General features: G+C 34.8%; 3 protein-coding genes across 4 annotated transcripts; 2 read left to right on the top strand and 1 right to left on the bottom strand.

The window, feature by feature from the left end:
• Positions 1-257: 257 nt before the first annotated feature.
• Positions 258-11,644, bottom strand: abce1 (ATP-binding cassette, sub-family E (OABP), member 1). Its single transcript, XM_042768220.1, is given in 17 exon segments — positions 258-297; positions 425-547; positions 638-780; positions 2,008-2,118; positions 2,202-2,260; positions 2,867-2,926; positions 3,018-3,239; positions 3,551-3,672; positions 3,745-3,834; positions 4,924-5,020; positions 5,137-5,206; positions 5,290-5,427; positions 5,558-5,675; positions 5,749-5,846; positions 6,847-6,932; positions 7,008-7,172; positions 11,508-11,644. Coding segments are annotated over 16 exon segments (1,680 nt in total). The 5' UTR covers positions 7,111-7,172; positions 11,508-11,644.
• A 13-nt stretch (positions 11,645-11,657) lies between these two features.
• On the top strand, positions 11,658-15,886 carry LOC109084368 (anaphase-promoting complex subunit 10). The gene is made up of 5 exons (XM_019099044.2): positions 11,658-11,841; positions 12,174-12,293; positions 12,384-12,474; positions 14,026-14,146; positions 15,495-15,886. The coding sequence occupies exons 2-5, from the start codon at positions 12,179-12,181 to the stop codon at positions 15,723-15,725; spliced, it is 558 nt and encodes a 185-aa protein (XP_018954589.1). The 5' UTR covers positions 11,658-11,841; positions 12,174-12,178; the 3' UTR covers positions 15,726-15,886.
• Positions 15,887-18,253: 2,367 nt separating this feature from the next.
• Positions 18,254-25,457, top strand: LOC122134840. Of its 2 annotated transcripts, none has more exons than XM_042711640.1 (10): positions 18,254-18,401; positions 19,259-19,591; positions 20,850-20,876; positions 21,175-21,189; positions 22,859-22,879; positions 23,150-23,229; positions 24,242-24,347; positions 24,479-24,595; positions 24,819-24,985; positions 25,147-25,457. In XM_042711640.1, exons 1-10 carry the CDS (start codon positions 18,368-18,370, stop codon positions 25,186-25,188), a joined length of 942 nt encoding a protein of 313 aa, XP_042567574.1. In that variant the 5' UTR covers positions 18,254-18,367; the 3' UTR covers positions 25,189-25,457. The 2 variants fall into 2 exon arrangements, with proteins under 2 accessions (XP_042567574.1, XP_042567566.1); XM_042711632.1 differs by having other exon boundaries at positions 24,819-24,998.

Here is a 25,457-nt window from a genome sequence, read left to right as displayed (position 1 = left end):
AAAATAAAACTAGTTTGTCGTTTTATCGTAATAACATCAAGCCCATCAAGTCAACAGACTATTAAGACAGCATATTTTTGGAAGTTCACAGAAGCATGAAACCTTATTATGAGGCCTAAAAATGTTATTTAGACAGGATACCTTGTCGTTTTATCGTAATAATAATAATAAATGATATCCGAAGAAAATGATCTGCCCATGTAATTTGTAAAGAGTCATTTCAATATGAATGTTTACGTTAGTGGTATTTGGGTTTGTTATTTAAACTTATTCATGCCAGCCAGCAGGTTCTGTGGACTGATGAGAACACAGTTCAGCATTAACACTGAGTTATGACTGAACATTTTTCATTTATACATTTAAGGAAACTTCTGCAAGGGAACTATTAATACAGACACGTTATCAGAGCAAATGAAGTACGTACGCATTGGCGTTAGTGTTTCTGGATGGAATTCCGTCGAAGACGATGACTCGGTCCGCCAGATAAGTGGCCATGATGAAGTCGTGCTCCACCACGAATGCCGTCTTCTTGGCGTGAAGGATGAATCTGCGTGGCAAATAAAGGAAGGAATCTGTGAAATAAGCACTGAGTGCATCAAACCAATAAAAACAGCCATGAAAGTGTTGCAGATGTTACCGTTTGATGACCCTGGCAGCCATCAGACGCTGCTCAGAGTCCAGATACGCTGAAGGCTCGTCGATCAGATACACATCCGCAGGTTTTCCTAAACACAGAGCCAAAGCCACACGCTGCAGCTCACCACCAGACAGATTCTGGACCTGCAGAGACACAATCAGTGTGTTTGAACAAGCACCTATGGTTTTTTTTTGACTGTGTAATGTACTTAAGTGATGCTATTATTAACAAAAACTATATTAAAAAAAACCCACAAACTTATTTTTCAAATGAGAAAAAGTTAAAGTTCTAAAATTAGAAAAAAAAAATTTTAAATAGAAATATTAAACAGAAAAATTACAAAAATGACAAGAACAGAAAATTACTAAAAGAAAATGATGAAAAAAAAGAAACCTAATCCAAAATATTGATAATACTATAAGGTTCTGAAGTTCTAAAATTACGAAAAAAAATCTAATGTTAAATAAAAACGTATAAAAAAAGACAAAAAGTACATAAAACTACTAAAACTGAAAATATAATAATAAAATCTAATTCAAAATACTGATAAATGCTATAATAGTAACTAAGGGTGTGGAAGTTATAAAATTAAAAAACTGAATTAAAAAAAAAAAGCTAAACAGAAATATAAAAATAAAAAACTATTAAATTGTTAAATGAAAATAGAATTTATAATTATTAAAATTTAAATTTAGAATGAAGATTTAAAATATACACATTTCCAAAATATTAAATTCTCCAACTGTTTTAAAGGTGTAATACTAACCAAAAACAGTTAAATAATAATAGCATTCAATTTCAAATAGAGATAATAATAGCATTCAATTTCAAAATTTAGATTTATTTAGTTCAAATAGAGCAATGTTGCCTTGTCAACTAACTGAAAGTTTTAATTGAAATTCCAGAATAACTATAACTGAAATAATAAATTAAAGTGAAATTATATATTTATATACACACACACACACACACACACACTCACATATAAGTTAAAGTTGTAGTTTTAGTTGAACTGCTATAATTACTAAAATTGCAATTAATATAATTATAAAGATAAAAATTAATAATTGAGGTAATTGTTTTGGAAAATGTTTTGAATTATATGAATAATTCAATCAATGAGATTCAATTCATTTCGGTATTTTGATGTAAAGGCTTTTCCTAGATGCATCTTGGCTAAGACAAGCTCTTTTAGACTGTTTATCATACCAAGCAACTTGAAAGTAAACATTAAATACATGCCTCCTTGGAATATTACATTGCAATGTGGTGATAAATAATTAAGAGCTGAACGTGATGCATCATGAAAACGAGCGACTCATTACACTCCTAAATAGTAAATAACACCAGAATAAGACTGGAGTACTCACGTCCTGGTCGATGATGCTTTCGATCTGCATGGGCTTCATTACATCAGTGACGAACTGAGGGTGTGTGTACGCGTCTCTGATCTTCTCGTGCAGCAGGGCTCGAACGCTGCCCTGAAAACACACCGAACATCATGACTCCCGCAGACTGATGATTAACGTGTGCATCAGCGCTCACTAACAGAGCTCAAACTCACTTTAAACTTGGGGCTGATCTTCTGTGGTTTGTAGCTCACGTTCAGGATGGGCACCTCACCTGAGAAACACAACACACACTCGGTTACCACACAGATTGAGTAAATTTACTATCCTTGTGAGATAAATGTCTTAAAATGTCCCAAACTGTATTTTGACTTCTTAGAAGAGAAATGAATCATAACTATTATTAGTAGTAATTATTCTTTGCATTAATAATAGATCAATCCTAGATTAATTCATCGTGTTATTTTATTTCTATTTAGCTTTTATTTTTATTATTTATTTTAAATGTGTATTTTACCTACAATTAGACTTAAGACTCATAATAATTACTTTTTTGGAAATTAATAATAAAGAAAAATATTTTTAATACCATGCCAACTTCTTAAAATTATTTTTTTTTTAACTAATTTAAATTAATTAATTAACTAAACTAATTTAAACTTTAAAAATAAAAATTCAAGAACCATATTTTCTTAAATTCTTGAACTTAATTTGTATTAATTTGATTGAAAATCAATTCAGGGATACCAAAAGAACAATCTTTAAAATGTTCTCAAAAAAGAATATTACAATCCAATAAAAAAGAATGAAAATTTTTGTGATTAAAATGAATAATTTTACTGGAATGTTAACTATTGGACTGGTTTGAGCTGATTTGTACCTCCTCCGTCTGGTTTGAGGCCTCCTGCAAGCATTCTGATGAAGGTGGTTTTCCCAGTTCCTGAAAGAAGAAACCTGGTTTAGTGGACAATAAATCCAGTCACAATCACCACCGCTTGCTTTAACATGGAGCAGCGTCTCCCTCGTCTCACCGTTCTCTCCCAGCATGACCATGATCTCAGAGTCGGTGAACTCTCCCTCCGTGATGCCGAGCGTGAACTCGCCCATGCTCTTCTTCATGTTGGGGTACTGATAGCGGCACATTTTCTTCACTTCCTCCTCAGCGGCCGTCTCCGCCACTTTAAACACCAGAGACGTCTCCCTGAAGCGCAGGTTCTCTGTCGGCACGTAGCCGTCCAGGAAAATGTTGATTCCTGAAGGAAACAAGAGAATGTTATTGTAAAAACATAACTTTTTCTGTGCAGGCCCAGCTCCAGAATCACACCACTGAGGGTGCTTCTTAAATTAGTGATTGGCTACTTTTCTCAACGCTGCAAAAACACAATGAAACAGAAACTGATCTCGAGAGCGCAAACCATAACACACTGGATAGTTTGCTAAATCTTCTGGGGTTGCTTCTTAAATTAGTGATTGGTTTGCTAAATCTAAAGCCATTAATACAGCTTTAACTGAGAGTGCTATTGATTTAGTTTCAGGGAGCTTAGGGTTTTGGAGAGGGCCGTACCTTCCCGGACGCTGAAGGGCATGGTCACCACACCGTAAGCGCTGGGTACGCCGTACAGACAGCAGATGAAGTCTGACAGGTAATCCAACACACTCAAGTCGTGCTCCACCACAATGATGTACCTGCACAGAGGAATACGAGGTGTGAGGAGGAGTAGCTAGCGACTCTAAGAGAGCATCGGAGGAGCTTCAGACCTGTCTGGAGAGATGAGGGAGCGGATGGTGATGGCAGCTCTCAGCCTCTGTTTCACATCGAGATAACTGGACGGCTCGTCGAACATGAAACTAGAGAGAAGAACCGCAGTGCTATCAGTGTCCAGCAATTAACCAGTGTTCATTCATCGGATTAAAGCTAAAATAACAAACACATAAACATCTGATGAAAAACCTGCAATGAAAAATAGAAATGGTGTTGCTGCCTTCTTAGCTAATTGATGGAAGATTTTTAAAATAAAGATAAATAAATATTTTTTAAAAACAAAAATGACAAAAGCACAAGAAATTTCTTAAAGTGGGATATATACAAACAAAAGATCAAAATATTATGAAATATTATAATAGTATATGAATTATATAAACACTACAGGATTTTAGATTAAAATTACTAAAACTGACATTAAAAAAATGTAAGCTAAATAAATATTAAACATCAAACTAATATAAATGACAAAAGCACATTAAATTAGTTAAATGAAAATGGAAAATATATTTAAAAAAAATTAAAGCTCAAAAAATTAAATATTATAATAATATACAAATAATTCTAAAAAAACACTGCAGGACATTAGATAATTACACTGAAATAAATTGAGTTTGAGCTTAAGTACTAAAATTAGTAAAATTAAAACAGAAAAAAAAAATTGATGCTAAATATAAATATAAAAAAATAAAAAAGACAGACACAACATTACTGAAACCAAAGCTGAAAATATGAAAATACAACCTAAAAATATTAATACTGCAACAGTATGTAAATAACACTGAAAAACAACACTTCATCATTACAATGAAGTAAAATAAGTTTATATAGTAAAATTACTTAAAACTGAAATAAAAATTAAAGCTAAACATGTTTAAAAAAAACAAAAACAAATAAAAACGACAAAAAAAGAATGCAAATAAATTACTAACACTAAAATTAATTTGATAATTGCAAAAACAAAACAAAAAACAAGCTCAAAATATCAACATTAAATAAATAATACTAAAATAACACTATTGAAAGAAAATACATTTAAACTGAAGCACTAAAACTGAATAAAAAGCACAAAAACTAAAATCCGAAAGCTGATTCAAAACAATAAATGATATAAAAATATCACTGAAAGCTCCAGGGCTTCATCACGGCACGAACACAGATACTGAAAGACTCACATATCAGCTCTCTGAATGCAGACGACCGCGCAGGCGAATCTCTGCAGCTCTCCTCCTGACAGATCCTCAACATTACGCTCACGCAGGTGCAACAGATCTGACCAATCACAGCGCAGAACAATCAGACATGACACAACAACACCACCGACATTATACATCACATTTCTAAACACATACATGATCCTGCACAAAAAGAAGCGCAAGTGTACTTACCCAGCTGTTCACACACCAGCTCCTCTGTCTTGGTGTCGTCCTTCCTGCTCAGGATGGAGCCGACTGACCCCTGCAGGACAAACGGAGAGTTACAACACATGCAATCAAGCAAATATGACTTCAAATTTCAATCAGCTGCAGTTCATACTTGACCTTGACGGTTTTTGGGATCTGATCGACATACTGCGGCTTTACGATGGCCTTCAGGTCGTCTTCCAGGATCTTGGTGAAGTAGTTCTGCAGCTCGGAGCCACGGAAATACGCCAGGATCTCCTGCCAGTCAGGAGGAGCCTAGAAAAACATGCATTAATTAATCCACTTTTTAACGCCATGCCAGCATCAAGGCTATTTTTCCAAGGCATTCTCAGATTAATCAGAATTAGATTTGAAGTGTGTGTTTGTGCGGATGAGAGAAACTCACATCGAATCTCCCCAGGTTTGGTTTCTGTTTTCCCGCCAGGATTTTGAGGGCAGTGGATTTCCCGATTCCGTTAGTACCTTCGAGATTCAGTTAGTCACCTGGACGAGGGATGGGCAACCTGACGAACACAAACACTCAGATTAAATGCACAACACACTGAAGCATAACTACTGTACTGATGACGCTCGTACCGGTGCAGTTTGAAGGAATTGGCACAGTATCTGTGTGTGGTTTCCTTCTCCAGGTTGCTCGGCAGGTTCACGATCGACAGAGCGCCAAACGGGCATTTCTTTCTCTATTGATAGAGCTCTTATCGGGAATTTTTTATTGAGTGTGTTTTATTTAATGCGTGATGATTTTTTGGATTGTTTTGGTTATGATATTGAGTAAGTTTAGAGATCAGTTTTATTAAGATGAACCAAACTGAGCAGAAATATGCAATTTGGTGCAGTCGCCAAAAAGTAAGATACAATTCTGATGCTTATAATGTAAATCAGTGAGATCTTTATAACAATGCAGCAGATAATGACATAAACTGATCTAAATATCAGCGATCGCTCTATATCTCCAGTAATGTGTCTCAGTAAGATGAGATGTAAATGATCCAAACATATAATGCAGTGATTGAGAGATGAAGAAATAAAGGCTCCTCAGAAGATGTGAGATGTTCTGGAGGCTTGTGAAGATCATTCCTCCGCTGAGGAACAGTGAAAGTAAAGCTTCTGGAAACAGACGCTCCTCAAAAGATCCTGATGCTCAGATTTGAGACTCCATGATTGATGGAGAATCAAGTAAAGCTGAGATGGCTTCAGTCCAGTAAGAAGTTCATCTGGAGATATTACTGCAGTTATTCTGACCTTTACTTGATCAAAATCACTCAAGATCTGACACCAGAAGCAGCAGCTGAAGCTGATTACACTAAAAGAGCTCTGACCGGATAAAAACCTCTAAACTATCAATCAGACGACGGAAGGCATGGAGTTTTTGTGTGCATTTTGTTTTTCAGCAAAGTTTTGATCATGTTGAGCATTTAGAGACCTTACAAATCTGTGCATCACATATGATACTGTATAGTGTTAAATTACTAGCTTTTCAAGGAGAAAGTGCCACTGATTGAAGACAGAGAGAGAAATACAATGTCTATCACTGCATTTCGCGATCAAATCTTTAGTGTACTACAGTAGTGTTTGTGCAAAACAAACATTCGCATTTTTCTTTTTGTTGAATACATACATGAATATAAACATGCACCGAACAGACAGAATCAGGACGAAGGGTCATTCAATTACCTTGATACAGATTCCACATCCAATGCAGAGAGACTCTGAAATCCAGACGATTTTACTCTGAGGTGTGACCTCGATACACAGCTTACCTGAGAACACACATGAATGACACACAAAACCTGCACCGAAACTGAAATCAGGCAAATTAAGAGTACGACCCTTACCCATGCGCACCACCGGACAGCTCTTCTTGCACTCCTGACGACATTTCTTGGGCTTGCACTTGTCGTGGTTCACGATGGCAATTCTGGTGTTCTTGTCGGCCATTTGGCTGGTTTGATGTCGCACAGCGGCGACGCAGATCTACAGGAACAGAGGTCTAGACCTCACTAGAATCAGAGGGAGATAAGAATAAGGGGCCATTCACATATGAGCAACTCATCACTGCGTTCCAGGGATTTCCTGATATTTATGACTTGTCAATGCCCTTATTATTTTGACTCAAATAAGAGCAATGCATTGAGACGCATAGGCTTGGAATAACTGGTAAACATGATACTGTTTCATTCACTGACATTTAATTTCATTCACTGACAATTGCTTGCAAACATGTAGCCTAATGTTACATGTAGCTGTCCTCTGAACATTAATCTTTATGTTTATTCAGAGGATGAGGGCAGATCTTAAGTCATGATTTATTTTTCTGCTGAAATAAACTTTATTTTATTCTCACTTTTAGTCAAAGTGAGGGCCTCATTACCTTGACCCTACTTCCTGTAGAGCCAGAGCCCCTGGCATCGACCAGCAGCAGCCGCCAGCCAGCAAACATCCAGCCTACACCTGTCAGTGTCTCCCCGGTCTCTAGATGACCCTCGAGGGGAAAGAGGAGGAGAAGTACAGAGCCAGACCTCTCTGAATTCCAGAAGAGCATTCTAAGTAACCGGAGTGAACCTCAAGACTATGATGAACTCTATTTCATGAGTCTCGTTGGAACATATCCTTATTAATTGTGTGTCATGTTTTGTGTCATATCCTTAACATTCCATTAGGTGTATTATTAATATAATAAATCAAGCAATAAATGATGGCGAATTGAAGTGATACTTAATAAAACCACCAATAGGTGGCGGCAAGTCACTGTCTTAATGAGCCAGGCGTCTCGTCATTCATTCATTCATTCATTCATTCATTCATTCAGTAATGAAGCAAAATGCTGCAGGCCTAGTTATGAATGGGTTATTTAATCACTGACTCAGATTCGTTCACTAATGAAACACCACTGTATGTTGCTTGGAGATGCACACCAGATTATTATTTCGTTGCAAAATAGAACAAACATGACAATGTTCTGTTTAAAATGTACTGTAGGCTACATTTAAAATGTAGAATGTTCACTTAATATTACCTTTTTTTTGTTGAACTGTTGTTAAAATGAATGGCACATTTGCCATCGTTTGGATATTCAGGGAAATTTGCATTCTTGCTCGTTATCTTTATAAACATGAAAACAATAACACGCACAGTGTGTAACAGTATCGAAGAGAGTTTAATTCGATCTCAGTCCGTGTTAATATTTGTTCTTCATGCTATTAAGTAAAGATCTGCTTCAAAGATATGATGAACAGTAACAGGATTCGCTAAAGCTGCACGTTCAGCGGGCATCCTATCTCATGCATGCTGCTTGTGTGGATGCAGTCAGTTTTGACCACAAAAGATGAGGTAAGCTGATTGGATATCATGTATTTGACCGATAATGGCCCTCCCATTTTTCTGTTTTTACATTAGAATTGGCATTTTGCTTGTCAGGAATACATGTTCGGTTTTAATGTCACTTTAAGTTGGGGTAGAATTAAATAAATGCCAAAACTCAGAATTTTGTTCACGTACCCCCCACCGTCATCTCACGATCCCCCAAGTCTAGCTCATACCCGTAGTCTAATTATTACTGTGATATATATATATTTTTTTAAGTGTATTTTTATAATGTTGACTAATACGTGTTAATGTTTTTAAAACAACTGGACCGATCAATAAATTATAATTCGAAAATAAGGCAATGAGGCAAGTTGTATTCAAATGTTGTTTATTAAGTAGTGTATTAAAGATTAGTTTATTATTTGGTTATTCATATAATGTAACGTCAAATAATGCTCTCCTGCCATGGCACTGCACCCTCAGTAGATGATAGCGGTGATAGCTTCTCGAGAGGAGTTGTTGCTGCTCATCCTGTGGAGGTTTCCCATTGCCCTCGCACTGGAGTCAGGCTCTGATGACGGTGCTTTTGGATGGTCCTCTGCCTGATCTACCCTCAGAAGGCTGTGGAGGATGCAGGTGGCCTTTCTCTGGCTTTCTCTGCCATTTCTGAGGTCACTCCTAGCACTCTTCTGTACCGAGCATCAACCACAGCAAGGAGAACAATTGAGAAGGAGCCTTTGTAGTTAAAGTAAAGGGAACCGCTGGAGGCAGGGGCCTGGATCACTATGTGCTTGCCATCTAATGCCCAACACAGTTAAATCTGCTTGAAATCGGCTGTGGTTTCTCTCCAGCATTCCCTGTTGGATGGTGGTGTTTGTTTTTTATTCTTTGATGTGGATGTGTGGTTTGGCTTAAATCTTTTATTTTGTGTTGAACTGTAGTTGTAGTGGCCGATGAGATAAGGGGATGCGATGGTCTTAAACGAATCCCCAGTCGCAAGATACCTGTAACAAATGCACATTTATATATTTAGTGTGTGTAAAGTTTGCATAAAAGACCGCTATTATTAAATTATTTATATGTAAAGTCATTATTTATTGTATATTTATATTTTTAGTGTATGAGCTATTTTATTATTTTTTTTATATTTCTGTACTAGTTACAAGTACATTGTTTATAAATATTTATTTATTTATTATGTGTTCGGTTATAACCGTCTAATTACCTCAATGCAGAGATGTTGCGCAGGAGAGATGGTTTCAGGGCAGAAGCTCTGTTTGCTGATGCTTGGACCAACTTTTCTTAAAATATAATCAAACTGGTCCTCTTCCATTGTGAATTAGGGTTTGAACCTTCCATTGTCCAGACGGAGCTCCTGTATCAGCTGCTGAAATCCCCAGCTGTTTTTTGTGTGTTTTTGAAGAACGGAGTGGATTGGAGAACTGAGTGGTGTTCGTTCTTTTCTTCGTGTTATTCTTTTCTTCGTAAGTGAGTCTTGTAGCAGAGTTACAGCAAAGGGTTTCTCGGTGAAGGAAATCCATTGCTGAAATGTCCTTGTTGTACGGAGACTGCGGATGACAGACGCCTCCGGAGCGCAATCGACCGAGTGCTTTGTTGGAAAGAAGGCGAAGGCGGCAAGTGTTTTTAGGCGCCACATATGAACGGCCCCTAAAACAAGCTAATAATTAGGATTGCATGATATACTCAAATCTAGCAAATGCACAAACTGCAATATGCATATCACAACTGCTTGCACTAACTGAATAATATTAACACGTTTAACAGATTAATAGTTTAAATCAATTAAATGGATTTTAATACATATGAAAAGTCAGAGTTTTAAGTCACGCTGTCCATGATTTACTCCCCAAAAAAACACAAATGTATGAAGGTTATATCATTAAGTTTTTAATTACATTTAAATTTTAAGCATTATTGTATAGCATTAACACATTGCATATTTCTTCAATATCATACAGCCCTACTAATCATGAGAAATAAAGATTAATGATAAAATAACACTTCCCTCAACCTAACAGACTTGCATGAGATAATGACATTATCTACATATAGCAAAATATAAACATTTCAATAAATGCATTTCAGCATTTAAAAATAATTTTACACACTTAACGCATTATTGTATCATATTTTGCATTATTTAACAAGTTATTGTATGTTTTTAATATTATTGAGTTAATGAGTGCATTTCATGCAGTCTCAAAAAGGGTGGACTTTTCCCACTTGAGCCGGTAAGAAACCACCTAGCAACTACTCTGAGCAACCTAGCAACACCCACAACGTCCATTAAGATCGGTTTATCACTCGTTTACAGACATGGACTCGATCAAACGACCAGATATAATGGAAACCAGCTGTTATCTGAACAAGTCTGGAGAGCAAAACCATCTCAAAACCTGGTCTGGTTTCCTGAGACAGCTCATCATCTGTTACAGTCCTGCTGGAGTATCCGGAGTTTAACTGCCTTAATCAAGCGCTCAAGAAATAGTAATATTGCACAAACCTTTAAATGAGATTCGAACCTGCAACCTTTCAGTTGCCAGACCACATTAACAATCAATAAACCACAGATTCAGAAACAACTGGATCAGAGCACTCCCTAATAGACGACACTGTCAGCGAATATTAGCAACTGTTATAAATCATTTCAGAATGAAAGATTTAATCATATCGAACACGTGGAGCCCGTGCGCGCGCACGTCGTGAGTGTGACTCAAACGCGCGCGCCTGTGGGAATAACGATGACGCAAGAATTTACCTCAGAGACTTTCCCATCTAAATTTCACTCCGAAACCAAAACATTATTTCACTCGATCTTTAAAACATCTGTTGGTTATAAAACGCCTCGTTTAGAATGACGTTCGTTTGATTTTAGTGGAAACCCGGGGCATTTAAATGGAAACAGAGAAGGCCTCGCGCGTAAGGCGACGACGATGCGCTTTCTGTCTGTCAGAATACCTCTCAGCGTCTGTTTAAGTGTTATAAAACACCAATAAAACACCGCTCACCTCCCGCCGATGGTAACAGCGCTGTATAACGCGTTAATAAGCGGAGAGTGTCTTCTTTCTGCGTGAAGAGACGAACAGCGCGTGCTGCTCCGGCGCGCACCGGTAGGCAAAGATGGCGCCAGAACGCGTGACGCAAAAGGCACGCGACGCGTTCGAAAAGCATGACGTGTTCAGAGCGCGCCAATGCCGGGCAAATGCGACCAGCGTTTGGGTGTTCACCGTCATATTTTACCCTTTTTGAGAAAATGATGCTACATTTCTGTTAGTTGTGGAAACAGAAGTAAGAAGACACTGTCGCGCGAGTGCAGGTTTTGTTTTGCTATAAAGATAAATGGTAAGGTTAGCTGTTTTTGATTAAACTACCTTCTGCTATTGTAAAGTTAAATCTTCTAGTCCTTTTTACATTTTAAAACGTGTTTATTAAGTGGTAAGATATATGTGTCGTGCCAGTGTGATATATGTGTATCAGTACGCCATACAGTTTAATTTTGTAGTGTTTTGAATATCATTTTGAATATTTTAGTGTTTTGCTTTCATGTTTTTTTCCAAGTGAAAATTCCACATAGGTGTAAAATGTGTCTGTAAACCAGGTGCATCATTTCAGTGTCTGTTATACTGTCTGCGGGTGTTGTTTAATCCCATCCCTTCTTCATTTTCACTCCTCAGTAACCATGGCGACGGCCACCAAGACCCCCCCGGGTGCGGATCCCAAGCAGCTGGAGCGCACAGGTACGGTCCGAGAGATCGGATCTCAAGCCGTGTGGTCGCTGTCCTCGTGCAAGCCAGGTGTGTGTGTGTGTTTGATGACTGCACACCCGATTAATGCATCTGTAGTCTTCCTCTGTTTATTCATTCATTCATTCTGTTTCTGTGTGGGGTTTGGAGTCGACCAGCTGAGGGACGATAATCTGGAGACGTACTGGCAGTCCGATGGCTCTCAGCCACATCTAGTGAACATTCAGTTCAGGTAGAGACGCCGTTAACCGACTGACCCAAAGCACTAATACAGTCATATACTGGTCAGGGGTCAATTGATCTGACAGCATTCAGACATTTTCATAATGTTACAAAATATATATAGTATATTAATTCATATATCTATACATGTGTGACCCTGGAGCACAAAAGCAGTCTTAAGTCTCTGGGGTATATTTGTAGCAATAGGCAACAATACATTGTATGGGTCAGAATTATAGATTTTTCTTTTATGCCAAAAATCATTAGGATATTAAGTAAAGATCTACTATGTACTATGTTCTATGAAGATATTTTGTAAATTTGCTACTGTAAATATAGCAAAACTCTATTTTTGATTAGTAGTATGCCTTGCTTAGAATTTCAATGGACAACTTTAAAGGCGATTTTCTCAATATTTTGTTTGTTTTGCACCCTCAGATTCCAGATTTTCAAATAGTTGTATCTCGGCCAAATACTGTCCTCCTAACAAACCATACATTAATGGAAAGATTATTTATTCAGCTTTCAGATGATGTATAAATCTCAATTTCTGAAATTGACCCTTATGATTGGTTTTGTGGTCCAGGGTCACATTTTATTTATATTATTGTAGTAGATGCATTTTTTATGTTTTTGAAAGAAGTCTCTCGTGCTCACCAAGGCTGCATTTATTTGATTAAAAATACAGAAAAATGCTTTAAAATTGCAAAATATTATTACTATTTAAAATAACTGTTTTCTATGTGAATCTCTGTTAAACAGTAATTTATTTCTGTGATGTGCAGCTGTATTTTCAGCATCATTACTCCAGTCTTCAGTGTCACATGATCTTCAGAAATCATTCTAATATGAAACATTTCTAATAATTATTATGTATTTTTTTATAATTTTCTTATGTTTGAATCTTAATTTTGGTTTTTTGGTACTTGGTAATGGTTTTTATTAACTTAATTTAAATTTAAAGTCATAGAAAAGTGGAAAATTATTATAAGTTCAAGGAAAAATCACGTAGGTTTATTTTTTTTGAATATATTTATAGTATTTGTAGAACACTAAAATATTTAACTGATTAAATTATTTAGTTTCTGTGTCTGAAATATATTTTTTTAAATCCTTATTCAGTAATAAATTAACTCTAAAGGCCATGAAAATGCACTGATTAATGGATATATATTTTTGAGTACTTTACTAAAGTACGTGGTTGAACACAGGTTGTTTTCATGTACCTCTCACTGATTATTAGTAGACTTGGTTATAACCATATAATAATATAATGTAATAATAACCATATAATAAGCATATCACCAGCACCTGACAAACTAAAACTAGCACTTAACTATTTTATTCTATTCTGATCTATTCTATAAAAAACCCTTGCTATGTGTACTGTGCTAGACTAACTGAGACTAACAGCACTATTTTACTGTTGCTCTATCGTTGGTCTGATTGCTTTTATTGTTCTCCTCATGTGTAAGTCGCTTTGGATAAAAGCATCTGCTAAATGACTAAATGTAAATGTATTTGAATCAGAGAATGTTTCCTCTCTGTCGTGTCCTGTTAGGAGGAAAACAACGGTGAAAATGCTGTGTATTTATGCCGATTATAAATCTGATGAGAGCTACACTCCCAGCAAGATCTCGGTCAGAGTGGGAAACAACTTCCACAACCTGCAGGAGATCCGGGTAAGAGACACAGATCACAGTCAGAACCTATGAACTCAAATACTGATTGTGATTGGTCGTTTGTGACATTCCATGGTCCATTATTTATTTTATATATATATATATATTTTTTTTTTTTTTTTTTTTTAAATAAAATATTTTGTATATATTTTAATATCTAAGAACCATAAAATATATATTAAAATAAAATAAAACATTAACTGAAATAAATAAAAAATATATTCAAACGTAAACTTTTCTCGTTTAATTGTATTTAAATTGTCCTAAAATTATAGTTGAAATAAAATTATTAAAATTATAGACATTTAAAAAAAACAAAACTTATAGAAACTGAAATTAGCACATATCAACAAATAGTTAAAAATTTTACTTTCTTATTCTATTGTGTGTGTGTGTGTGTGTGTGTGTGTGGTGTAATATATATATATATATATATATATATATATATATATATATATATTAATTCATATATCTATATATGATATATTATTAACTTAATTAAAATTTAAAGTCCTAGAAAAGTGGAAAACTATTAAAAGTTTGAGGAAAAATCATGGTTTATTTTTTGAATATATTTATAGTTTTTATAGTACACTTATATATTTAACTGATTAAATTGTTTAGTTTGTGTTTATGAAATATATTTTTAAAATGTTGTTGCTAACATTCCATGTCCATTTATTGATTTATTTGTTAAGAAATCTTAAAATAAGCAGAATAATATGCCTTTTCACAAAATAAATCCTTTCATTGTGACTTAAGCATTGTTTGTGTGTCTGTGTCTGTGTCTGTGTGTGTCTGTGTCTGTGTCTGTGTGTGTGTCTGTCTGTGTGTGTGTGTGTGTGTGTGTGTGTGTGTGTGTGTGTTTCTGTGTCTGTGTGTGTGTGTGTGTGTGTCTGTCTGTGTGTGTGTGTGTGTGTTGTGTGTGGTGTGTGTCTGTGTGTGTGTGTCTGTGTCTGTGTGTGTGTGTGTGTCTGTGTCTGTGTGTGTGTGTGTGTGTCTGTCTGTGTGTGTGAGTGTCTGTCTGTGTGTGTGTGTGTGTATATATTATATATATATATAATGTGTGTGACTGTTGTGTGTGTGTGTGTGTGTGTGTGTGTGTGTGTGTGTGTGTCTGTGTCTGTGTGTGTCTGTGTGTGTCTGTCTGTGTCTGTGTGTGTCTGTGTGTGTGTCTGTCTGTGTGTATATGTTGTCTGTGTGTGTTGGCTTGATTCGGACTGATGAAGTTTCTGCAGGTTGATGGCTTGATGTGTGTGTGTGTGTATATGTGTGTGTGTGTGTGTGTGTGTGTGTGTGTGTGTGTGTGTGTGTGTGTGTGTGTGTGTGTGTGTGTGTGTGTCAGCAGCAGTTGGAGATGGTGGAGCCGAGTGGTTGGATTCACATCCCTCTGTTGGATCTGGTGAACAATCCCATCAGGACCTTCATGATCCAGATCGCCGTGTTGGCCAACCACCAGAACGGACGGGACACGCACATGCGGCAGATCAAAGTCTACACACCTGTGGAGGAGAGCTCCATCGGCAAATTCCCACGATGCACCACTGTAGACTTCATGATGTACCGCACCATCAGATGACCCGAGCTTTTATTTTTGCCTCCTTCTCGTTAAAGACTGTTCTAGAATTAAATGGTTTCGGATGTTTTTAAATGTGTTTTTGTAAAAAGAACAGTTCAAAGTTCAGTTTATGTAAATGCAAATCTGCAGGAAATAAATGTTTTTTTTTTTAAACGAAGAAATCGTTTATCTCTTGATGCTGTATTACAGCAGGATGGATCGGTTTAGCTTACTTTATTCAATTGTTATGGCAAATCGCTCAATTGCATGCTCTTCTACACAACTTTGCGGAAACATGGACAGGTTGCTACAAGGAGCCCTTTTGAGGAATAACAAGTTTGTGAGCATAATGCCATACAGACATAAATATTTTTATTTAAACATCCAAACATATTCAACCAGGTAAGAATTAGAGATCTGCTTTTATTATCATTATTATAACATTTAGGTTAAAAATGTAGGATTTATAATGTACAATATGTCAAGTCTTGCATTTAGCGCTTGTAGTTCACATTTAAACATTCAAAAGTTTAGTTTGACAATTATTAGCATGTAAATATCAACATGCATATTTAGATGATCCGTCAGGTAAGAACATCCATCTGCATTTATTATCCTTATTAACTGAATAACATTTTTGGGGTTCAAAGTGTAAGATTTATAATGTTAAGATGTAGTACTTGTAGTTCACATTTAAACATTCAAGCTAATCTATTAGGTTAGGCATAGAGATGTAGTTTTATTATCGTTATTAATAAAATAATACTTTGGGTTAAAAGTGTAGAATTTATAACTAGACGTAGGGCTGGGTTTTGACAAATTTCATGATTTGATTCTATGATGCTCAGTTATGATGCTTAATATGGCACTTCTTGCATTCAGAACATTCAAATATGCATTCAGAAGTTCAGTTTGAGACCTTTAGTAGTGCATAAATATCGACAAGCATATAAAGACTGTATTAGGTAAGGAATAAAGATCTCCTTTTATTATGATTAGTAATTGAATACCATTGTTGGGTTCAAAGTGTAGGAGTTATAATGTAAGATGTACTACTTGTAGTTCACATGTAAACATTCAAACAGTTCAAGCCGGTAAGAAATGGATATCTAGTCTTACTATCGTTATTAATGGAATAACACTTTTGGGTTAAAAGTCAAGGATTTATAATGTAAGATGTAGTACTTGTAGCTCACATTTTAACATTCAAAAATGCATGAAAAAGTGTAGTTTGAGACACTTATTAGCATGTAAATATTGGCAAGTATAATATATAAGCATATTTAGACAAGTTATCAGATTGGAAATAGTGATCTGCTTTCATTATCATTATTAACATAATGAATAACGATGACGAATAATATGTTTGACTAAAAGTGTAGGATTTATAATGCACTTCTTGTATTTAGTACTTGTAGTTCACATTTAAACATCCAGACATGCATTCTAAAGTTTAGTTAGACAAGCACAAAATTCAGCTTTGTTTGAGATTTGTATCTTCAATCTGTTTGTTGTACACATGCTGTGTCATTTTTTAATTATCTACAACTTTGCTGCATTTTATTTTATTTTTTATTTTTTTTTGCATTGTTTCATTGCCTTTAGTTGTCACCAGTTGTTGTTTTTTTTTTTTTTTTTTTTTTAGTTGGGCTTTACTTGTCAGTCAGCCAGTCTTTTGAGTAATTGCAAACTTCATATTCAAACTTGGATACAATATCTACAATATTTCTGTGTATAAATCTCTGACAGAGACCCCTCCCTATCAGCCAATCACTGTGTGCATAGTTAATAAGCATTCTGACATCATCGAGGTTAACCCCGCCCCCTTACTCTTAGCTTAAGATGTCATTCTATTCCTTAGTACAAGTTTGTGTCCGCAGATTTGTGAATCGATTTTAACTCTTAGATTAAAACTTTTACTGCTATTTAAGGGACCTCTTTGTGGTAAGATAAAATGTTTTGTGAATACGGCCCTGATCAGTACACAGTTGTCCACCAGGGGTTGCTATTTATCAAGATTAATGTTCACTACTACAGGTTAAAAAAAAAAAAAAAAAAAAGCTAGTAGCCTTTTTGGATCTCAGCATGCATTTCACTGATTTGAGCTTTTGCAAAATAATCCATGTAAATGAAACACAGGTCAAATCTTGTGACAAGTGTCTTGTTTCTTTGTATCAGTGATGTAATTATAAATCTGATCATGCTCGTTATGCAACTATATTGGCACCCCAACATTTAAAAAATATAGAAACAAACTACAGCCTGTTTGTTGCAGACCCCATGTAAACATGCATTCAAAAATTCAGTTTGAGACACATGCTAGCACATAAATTAAACAAAAGACTGTTTTTCAGGTAAGGAATAGAGATCTGTTGTTATTATCATTATTAATGGAATAACAAATTTGGCTCAGAGGTATAGTATTTATAATCTAATATGATGTCACTCCTCGCATTTCGTGCTTGTAGTTCCATTTGAACTTCCTCTGAATGATTAGAAAGGTGCATGTTTGCATGTGTGTGTCTGTGCTGCTGGCATCCTGTTCAGGCCTCGCTGTGGTTTGCGTGATTCAAAGGCGATGATGACGAAGTGTCAGAGAACAGAAAACTCAGTTTAGGTGGAGCTGGACTGTTACTGTCAACCAAACTAGACCGGACTGAAAGATGCGCACTTACTGTGTACTTCCACACTTTTTTGGTGAGCTACTTTACATTCTTGTACCAGATGTTTTATTTTTGTTTTGGTTTTGTTTGTTTTGTTTTTTTTGTTTTTTTTTTTTGAGTAGCTTATGAGCAAGGCTTGTGTGAAATAATATTAAACATCCATTTATCCTGTCTGAAAATTCAAATCTGGAAAAACAAACAAAAAACAGCGTCTGTTAAAACTTTAAATCTGTTAAATAGAAAAATACAATAACATTTGTTTTTGTTTGTTGTATTTATTGGCTTTGTGCATTCAAAAATTGAAAAATATCTTCCTGTCCATACTGTGACTGTCTTTACCCAAAAACTGAGATCTCTTTAATATCAATTGTTTGCCCTTGATAGCAATGAGATTAAATAAAGAGCAAATGCTGCTCGTGTGTTTCTCACATCTCTTCTAGATCTCGACAACGTGCTCACATTTGAAATCTGGAGGCAGATATTTGAGATATGAATTCAGTATGAACGATTTCTCATCAAATTTGATCGAATGATATTCACATTCATTTTAAAGCTCTAAAATCTTATTTGTCTATCATTTGTATCTGTTTTTATTTTTCCTAATGATTGTTGAAATGTCATAAATGCTGAATTTAATACACATATAGGCACACTTTATTTTAAGTTCCAGTTCTCACTATTAACTATGACTTCTGCCTCAATAAACTCCAAATTGGCTGCTTATTAATATTTAAAGGGTAGTTGTTAAGTTGAGGTATTGAGTAGGTTTATATGCTTATGCAGAATAAGGCATTAATATGTTCTCTATAAGTAGAGACAATATGCTAGTAACATGCATGCATGCTGTTTCTTTTGTAATTAATGCTTTGTTCTGTTTTATTATATTTTCAGCTGCTCTTCTCTTGTGTGATTATGGGATGTTCTCCACACCATCACCATCTCCTTCAGGGATCCCCACTAATGCAATATCAACGATATCCGACTCTAACACTACTGTGACGACAGCTAAATCCGTAACAGCCGGGAATGGCTCGAGCACGTTAGAATCTGGCTTAGGGAAAAATCTGCCAAATGATTTAAATGGTACGACTGAGAGCAGCAGAGACCATTCTGTCACTGAATCTCAAAGGGTTAATGGAAGCACCAGCAGAGCGATCGCTTCAACAGCAAGTCCAGAGAGCACCACACACAACGTGAAGCACCATACTACTCAAGAAAAAAAAGGTTGGAGGATTTCTAATGATCTTTTGGGTGGTTCTGGGCAATGGAGGCTGTTGTCTCTTTACTATAGTATTTTAAGACTTTCGATAGTGGTTCTAGATAGTGGTTTGAAGGGCTCATTTTGTCAGAATTCAAATTTTTCAATTATAGTTTACATGCATTACATGCAATACTTCCCAAGAATGAAAGGTCCCTTTATTGAAGTTTCAAAAATGACTCGATCTCAGCTTTCTGATATTAAACTAAAAAACACACATTTATGCTACTGGTCCAAAGTTTAGAATAATTAAGATTTTTTTTTTTAAAGAAGTCTCTTCGACTCACCAAGGCTTCATTTATTTGATCAAAAATACAGGGAAAAAACAGTAAAATTGTGAAATATTATTACTATTTAAAGTAACTCTTTTCTATGTGAATATATTGTAAAATGTAATTTATTTCTGTGATGTGCAGCTGTATTTTCAGCATCATTACTCCAGTCTTCAGTGTCACATGATCTTCAGAAATCATTCTAATATGCTGATTTGCTGCTCAGGAAACATTTCTGATTATTATCAGTGTTGAAAACAGTTGTACTGCACAATATGTTTGTGGAAAAAGTGATGCATTTTATTTTTCAGGATTCTTTTTTTTTTCCACTTTTGATCGATTTAATGTGTCCTTGCTAAATAAAAGTATTAATTTCTTGATGCTGAATTAACACTGGAGTAATGATGCTGAAAATTCAGCTTTGATCACAGCAATAAGTCACTTTTTAACATAGATTCACATAGAAAACTGTAATAGTATTTCACAGCATTACAGTTTTTTAATCTTTGACAAAATAAATGCAGCCTAGATGTGCAGAAGAAACATATTCCATACTTTTAATCCAGTATGTACTAAACAAAAAAAACACTATAAATAATAAACAATGGATACTTTTAAATGCATACTGTAGTAACTAAAACACAAGCTGTTTCTGGCCAGTTGAGAAAATGGCGATCTGTGTGAATGGCAGCTCTGAGATCTGAGCGGTTAACGTGTGAGTGGGTGCAAGATTCGCTCTGCTTTCTGAATGCAGAATTACCACAGCAGCCAAATCTCTCTCTCTGTTCTATTTTAATGCACTTTGTGTGTAACAGCAGCATGTTTGTAGACTCACACCAATTCTTCATAATTGCATGCTCTCAAAAGCAGATGTTTATTATTATTATTGTTTCTCAGTGTATCTGAATTCATTCTTGTGGGGTGTGATTGTTGTAATGTGGTCTTTGCTCAGTTTCAGATTCAACAACGGTTACAGGAGGTGAGCTCGACTCTCTGCACGACACAGCATCTGCTTTGTGGAAGATGAGAAATATGCTTTCTTCCTGCCTCACCAGGCTTCATTTTTTTTTTTGATCAAAAGCACAGTAAAAACAAAAGCATTTATTTGAAGTAGAAATCTTTTGTAACAGTATCTGTCACTTTTGATCAATTTAAGGCATTCTTGCTAAATAAAAGTATTAATTTCTTAAGAATAAAATGATTATCCCAAACTTTTGAATGCATCACAGCTGTTTTAACATATTAAGTGTTGTAATGTGATCGTTGCTCTGTTTCAGGATTGAATACAGGAGGTGAGCTCGACTCTCTGCACAACACAGCATCTGCTTTGCCTTAACAGGCTTCATTTATTTGATCAAAAACCAGTGGTGGACAGTAACAGAGTAGCTTTACTTCGTTACTGTACTTAAGTACATTTTTCAAGTATCTGTACTTTACTGGAGTAGTTTTATTTTGAGTAACTTTTACTTTTACTTCACTACATTCCAAAGCATAAGATCGTACTTTTTACTTCACTTCATTTCATAAAACTTATCGTTACTCCTTATAATATATCATGTGCTCCGCCTCCGACACGCAGAAGCGGTGTCTGATTAATGAACGAACTGATTCTTTTCAATGAACCTTTTAAATCGGTTCGCAAATCGCACCAAACGATTCATTCACGAATTATAATGATCCGATTGCAGCTGTTCTCGAGTCGACAACTCACTGATTCAAATGAACCGTTTAGTGCGAGTCTCCAGTGAACTGAATTCACACATAAGAACCAGAGATCTTATGAGCGCGCGCGTCTGATGCTCCTAAATGTAAGTTATTAATGTCGAAATTTAGGAGTAATTATTGTAACTGAAAATCATATTTAGGTCAAAACTGTCAGTTGTTTGTGAACTAAATCTTCTGTAAAGTGTGATCTGTTTAAACCCACTGAAATGCTTGAATGCAGACACATCAACATCAGTGTCTCTATGTTTTAGGTATTAATATTTTAAGCATTGAAATTAAGCATTATTATATAACATGATTAATTAAGGTTCAAATTCCCCGTAACATTAACAGTTTTACACTTTAAGCCCTATGTGACGTCTGTTTTTATATTGTTTATCAACAGTATACATGTTTATATTGTTTGGATTAACTAGCCGAGTAGACAGATATGAATGTTTATTCATAACCATACTGAAAATAAGTAAATATTGTTAGCTGATGCTAACTGTCTAGCTAAAAAGCTTGCTGGTGTTAAGTTGAAGTAATTTTTAGATATAAACTCCAAATATGTTCATTCAACCACCTAGATAGATTACATCTGAGGGGAAACTTCAGGCCTTATCCTCATGTCATATATAACTGTGATGTTCTGTGAAACAACAAACTTTAAAACACTTTTTTTCTCAGGTACATCACAGTGTAAGCTTAACAGTGAACATTAATACATCACTCTCGTCAGCGTAGTCCATATCAACAACAAAAATATATCTTGAATCCATATAGTGGTTATTTTGGGAAAATCCCAGGTATTTTGAGCAGTAGGATTATAAAAAAAATATGTGCTAATATAAAACGAAATTAAGTAGCCTATATAAAATTGCTAAATAAATATATCTATCAGTACTTTTTTACTCAAGTACATAAAAAATCAAGTAAAATTGAAAAACGAGTACTTTTACTGGAGTAATATTTTATTGTACGTATCTGTACTTTTACTCAAGTACTTGACTTCGTCCACCACTGTCACAAATACATTAAAAACAACAGCATTTATTTGAAATATAATAGTTTCTGTAACATTATAAATGTCTATACTGTCAGTTTTGATCAATTTAATGCATTCTTGACTAAGAAGTATTAATTTCTTAATAAAATACTAAATACTTATTATCCAAAACTTGGTCATGTATCACAGTTTCCACAAAATATTAAGCTGTTTTAACATATTAAGCTGCTGTAATTGCTCTGTTTCAGATAAAACATCAATAACAGGAGGTGAGCTTGACTCTCTGCACAACACAGCATCTGCTTTGTGGAAGATGAGAAATATGCTTTCTTCCTGCCTTACCAGCCTTCATTTATTTGATCAAAAACAACAGCATTTATTTGAAATGAAATAGTTTCTGTAGTGTTATAAATTTCTTTACTGTCACCTTTGATCGAATGACTTTTGATGATTTCAATGACTTTACTGTCACTTAATCAACCTATTAATTAATTATAAACTGAGAACCACAACAACAGATCTCTGTGTGTTTTTGACAGGTGTCATCATTTTGATCATCATCCTGCTCCTGATTTTTTCTCTGCTTGGCATTTTGTACTATCTGAGAAAGAAAGCAAGGGTAAGATTTGATTCATTATTTCGTTTTGTTCATTTTGGATCTGTCACAAACCCTAGTGAGCTCTTTGCCATGCTGTCTTCTGGCTAGACGACTCTCTTTTAGTTAAATCTCATGAGAATGAACTTCTTGCATTGGAAAGGAAATTAAGTAAATTTCCTTCATTTAAATAATTTTTATTAATATTGAATTGTTTAAATCACTTACATCAAAGAGGGTCACACCGACATTTACTGGCATTTTAAATTCTTACCATTGCATTGTATTCAATACAAATAAAATGTAAAAAATAGTTTATTTTAATATTATTTATTATTATTTTTATAATTTATTCACTAATCTACTTCAATTAAATAGGGTTACACTATAATTTCTTGTTGTTTTGAAATTCTATTTTTATAAATTAAAAATTTTGATCAATTTAAATTTAATAGAAAATGTAACTAATTTTAATTTATCAATTTTTTTTTTCATTTATTTACCCACCTACATTTCACATGCTTTAAATAGTCTTTAATATTATTTATTATTATTTTTATAATTGATTAAATAATCCACTTCCATTAAATAGGGTCACACTATAATTTCTTGCTTTGAAATTCTATTTTTATAAAATATAAATGTTAATAGATAAATTTAAATTTAACTAATAGAAAATGTAACTAATTTTAATTTATCTATTTTTGATAAATTTAAATTTAACTAATAGAAATTTTTTTTAATTTTTATTTATCTTTTTGTATTATTTATTATTATTATTATTATTACTGAATTGCTTAAATCACTTACATCAAAGAGAATCACATGTTCATTTCTTGCAGCTTTAAATTTGTAAATTTTTTATTGTATCCTGTATCGTACTTTATAAAATAAACAATTTAAATAAATTATTGAATTAAATAACATTCAACATACTTGCATATATATTTTCATATATTTTGCATACATTCTCACACACTTAGTCTAATCTGATCTACTGTATTCTAATTGCATAATTCTTGCATTGTGATTGTAGAGTTACTCATTTGATCTGACTCACGTCGACGTAGCTGCCAATGATTACACTGACACCCCGCTCAGGAGCGACCAACAAGGCATAAGCTATGAACAAACTAACAAAGGCAAGTGTGAATGCAAAATTAGTTACGCACCTGGATATGAACTTTCTTGATTTAACCGTGTGCAGTCTGATCAGAAACCTGCAAGTCTACCTGTAAGTTTGCTTAAACTCTCTTTATGTCTTTCTGCTCAGATCTGCCTGTGTGTTCAGACTATGTACAAGAGGACAAGACTACAGAGGAGAAGACTAATCCCATCGCAAATGGGTCTTGTGGAGAGAAAACTGAACAAGCACCCACCAATGACAACGGTAAAGCATTTTCCAAACAGCATGCATTTTTACATTGTTTTGGCAGTATTGCATCTGTTATTTCAAGCAAGCTCTCAAACAGGCTCATAATTTAAAGTCTTCTCTTGATGGTTGCTTTTTTCCAATCTGTAATATCTTCACTGAGAGGGAAATGAATGAGTTGTAAAAGCTCACTTTGTTATATTCAGTAGTGATGATAATCTTCCCGTCTGTTATCTTAAAGATTATCAGAATGTTCCAGAAGAGAACAGTTTCTCTTCAAACTCGAGCTTGAGTACACCCATGAAGAACGAGGATTTTAACCTGTACCTAAATCTGCTTGGAGGTGATTTAAACGATTTGACCGAAGCTGAAGCCACCGATACGACGCAAAATGAAAACAACAATAATGTCAGTAATGCTGGTCAGTATAACCAAAAGAAAGTAATTGACCAGCGTGCCTCTAGAATGATTTTTGGTCGATTTTATGATTAAAAAAATTACAAAAATTAGGTCTTTGCAATGGGTAATGTTGTAAGTTTACATTGTCACTATGTTTTTATGTTTTACAGAGCAGGGAGCAGCAGAAGAGATCTTCACTGAAATCAGTCTAGATGAGCCAAACTAGCATGCATAGTGTGTGTTTCCAGTGCAGCGGTCAAGATCTCGGGTGTCCGGTACCTAGATCCAAACTATAGACTATATGAGTGCAAAAGCATCCTTCTGCCATTCTCACTTTAAGTTCTGTTTCATCTACTGCTAAAGGAGATTGTATACTGTACATAAAAAAAGAACATTGAATCATTGGTTGAAGTTTATGTAAAAATTTTAATGCTTTATAAAATAATTTGTGGCTATAATAAACATTCGCTGTGTAATGCAA

Source organism: Cyprinus carpio, chromosome A2, assembly GCF_018340385.1.
Source record: "Cyprinus carpio isolate SPL01 chromosome A2, ASM1834038v1, whole genome shotgun sequence".
NCBI lineage: Eukaryota > Metazoa > Chordata > Actinopteri > Cypriniformes > Cyprinidae > Cyprinus > Cyprinus carpio.
The sequence above is the reverse complement of the archived record's forward strand: the minus strand, read 5'-3'. Positions and strand labels throughout refer to the sequence as shown.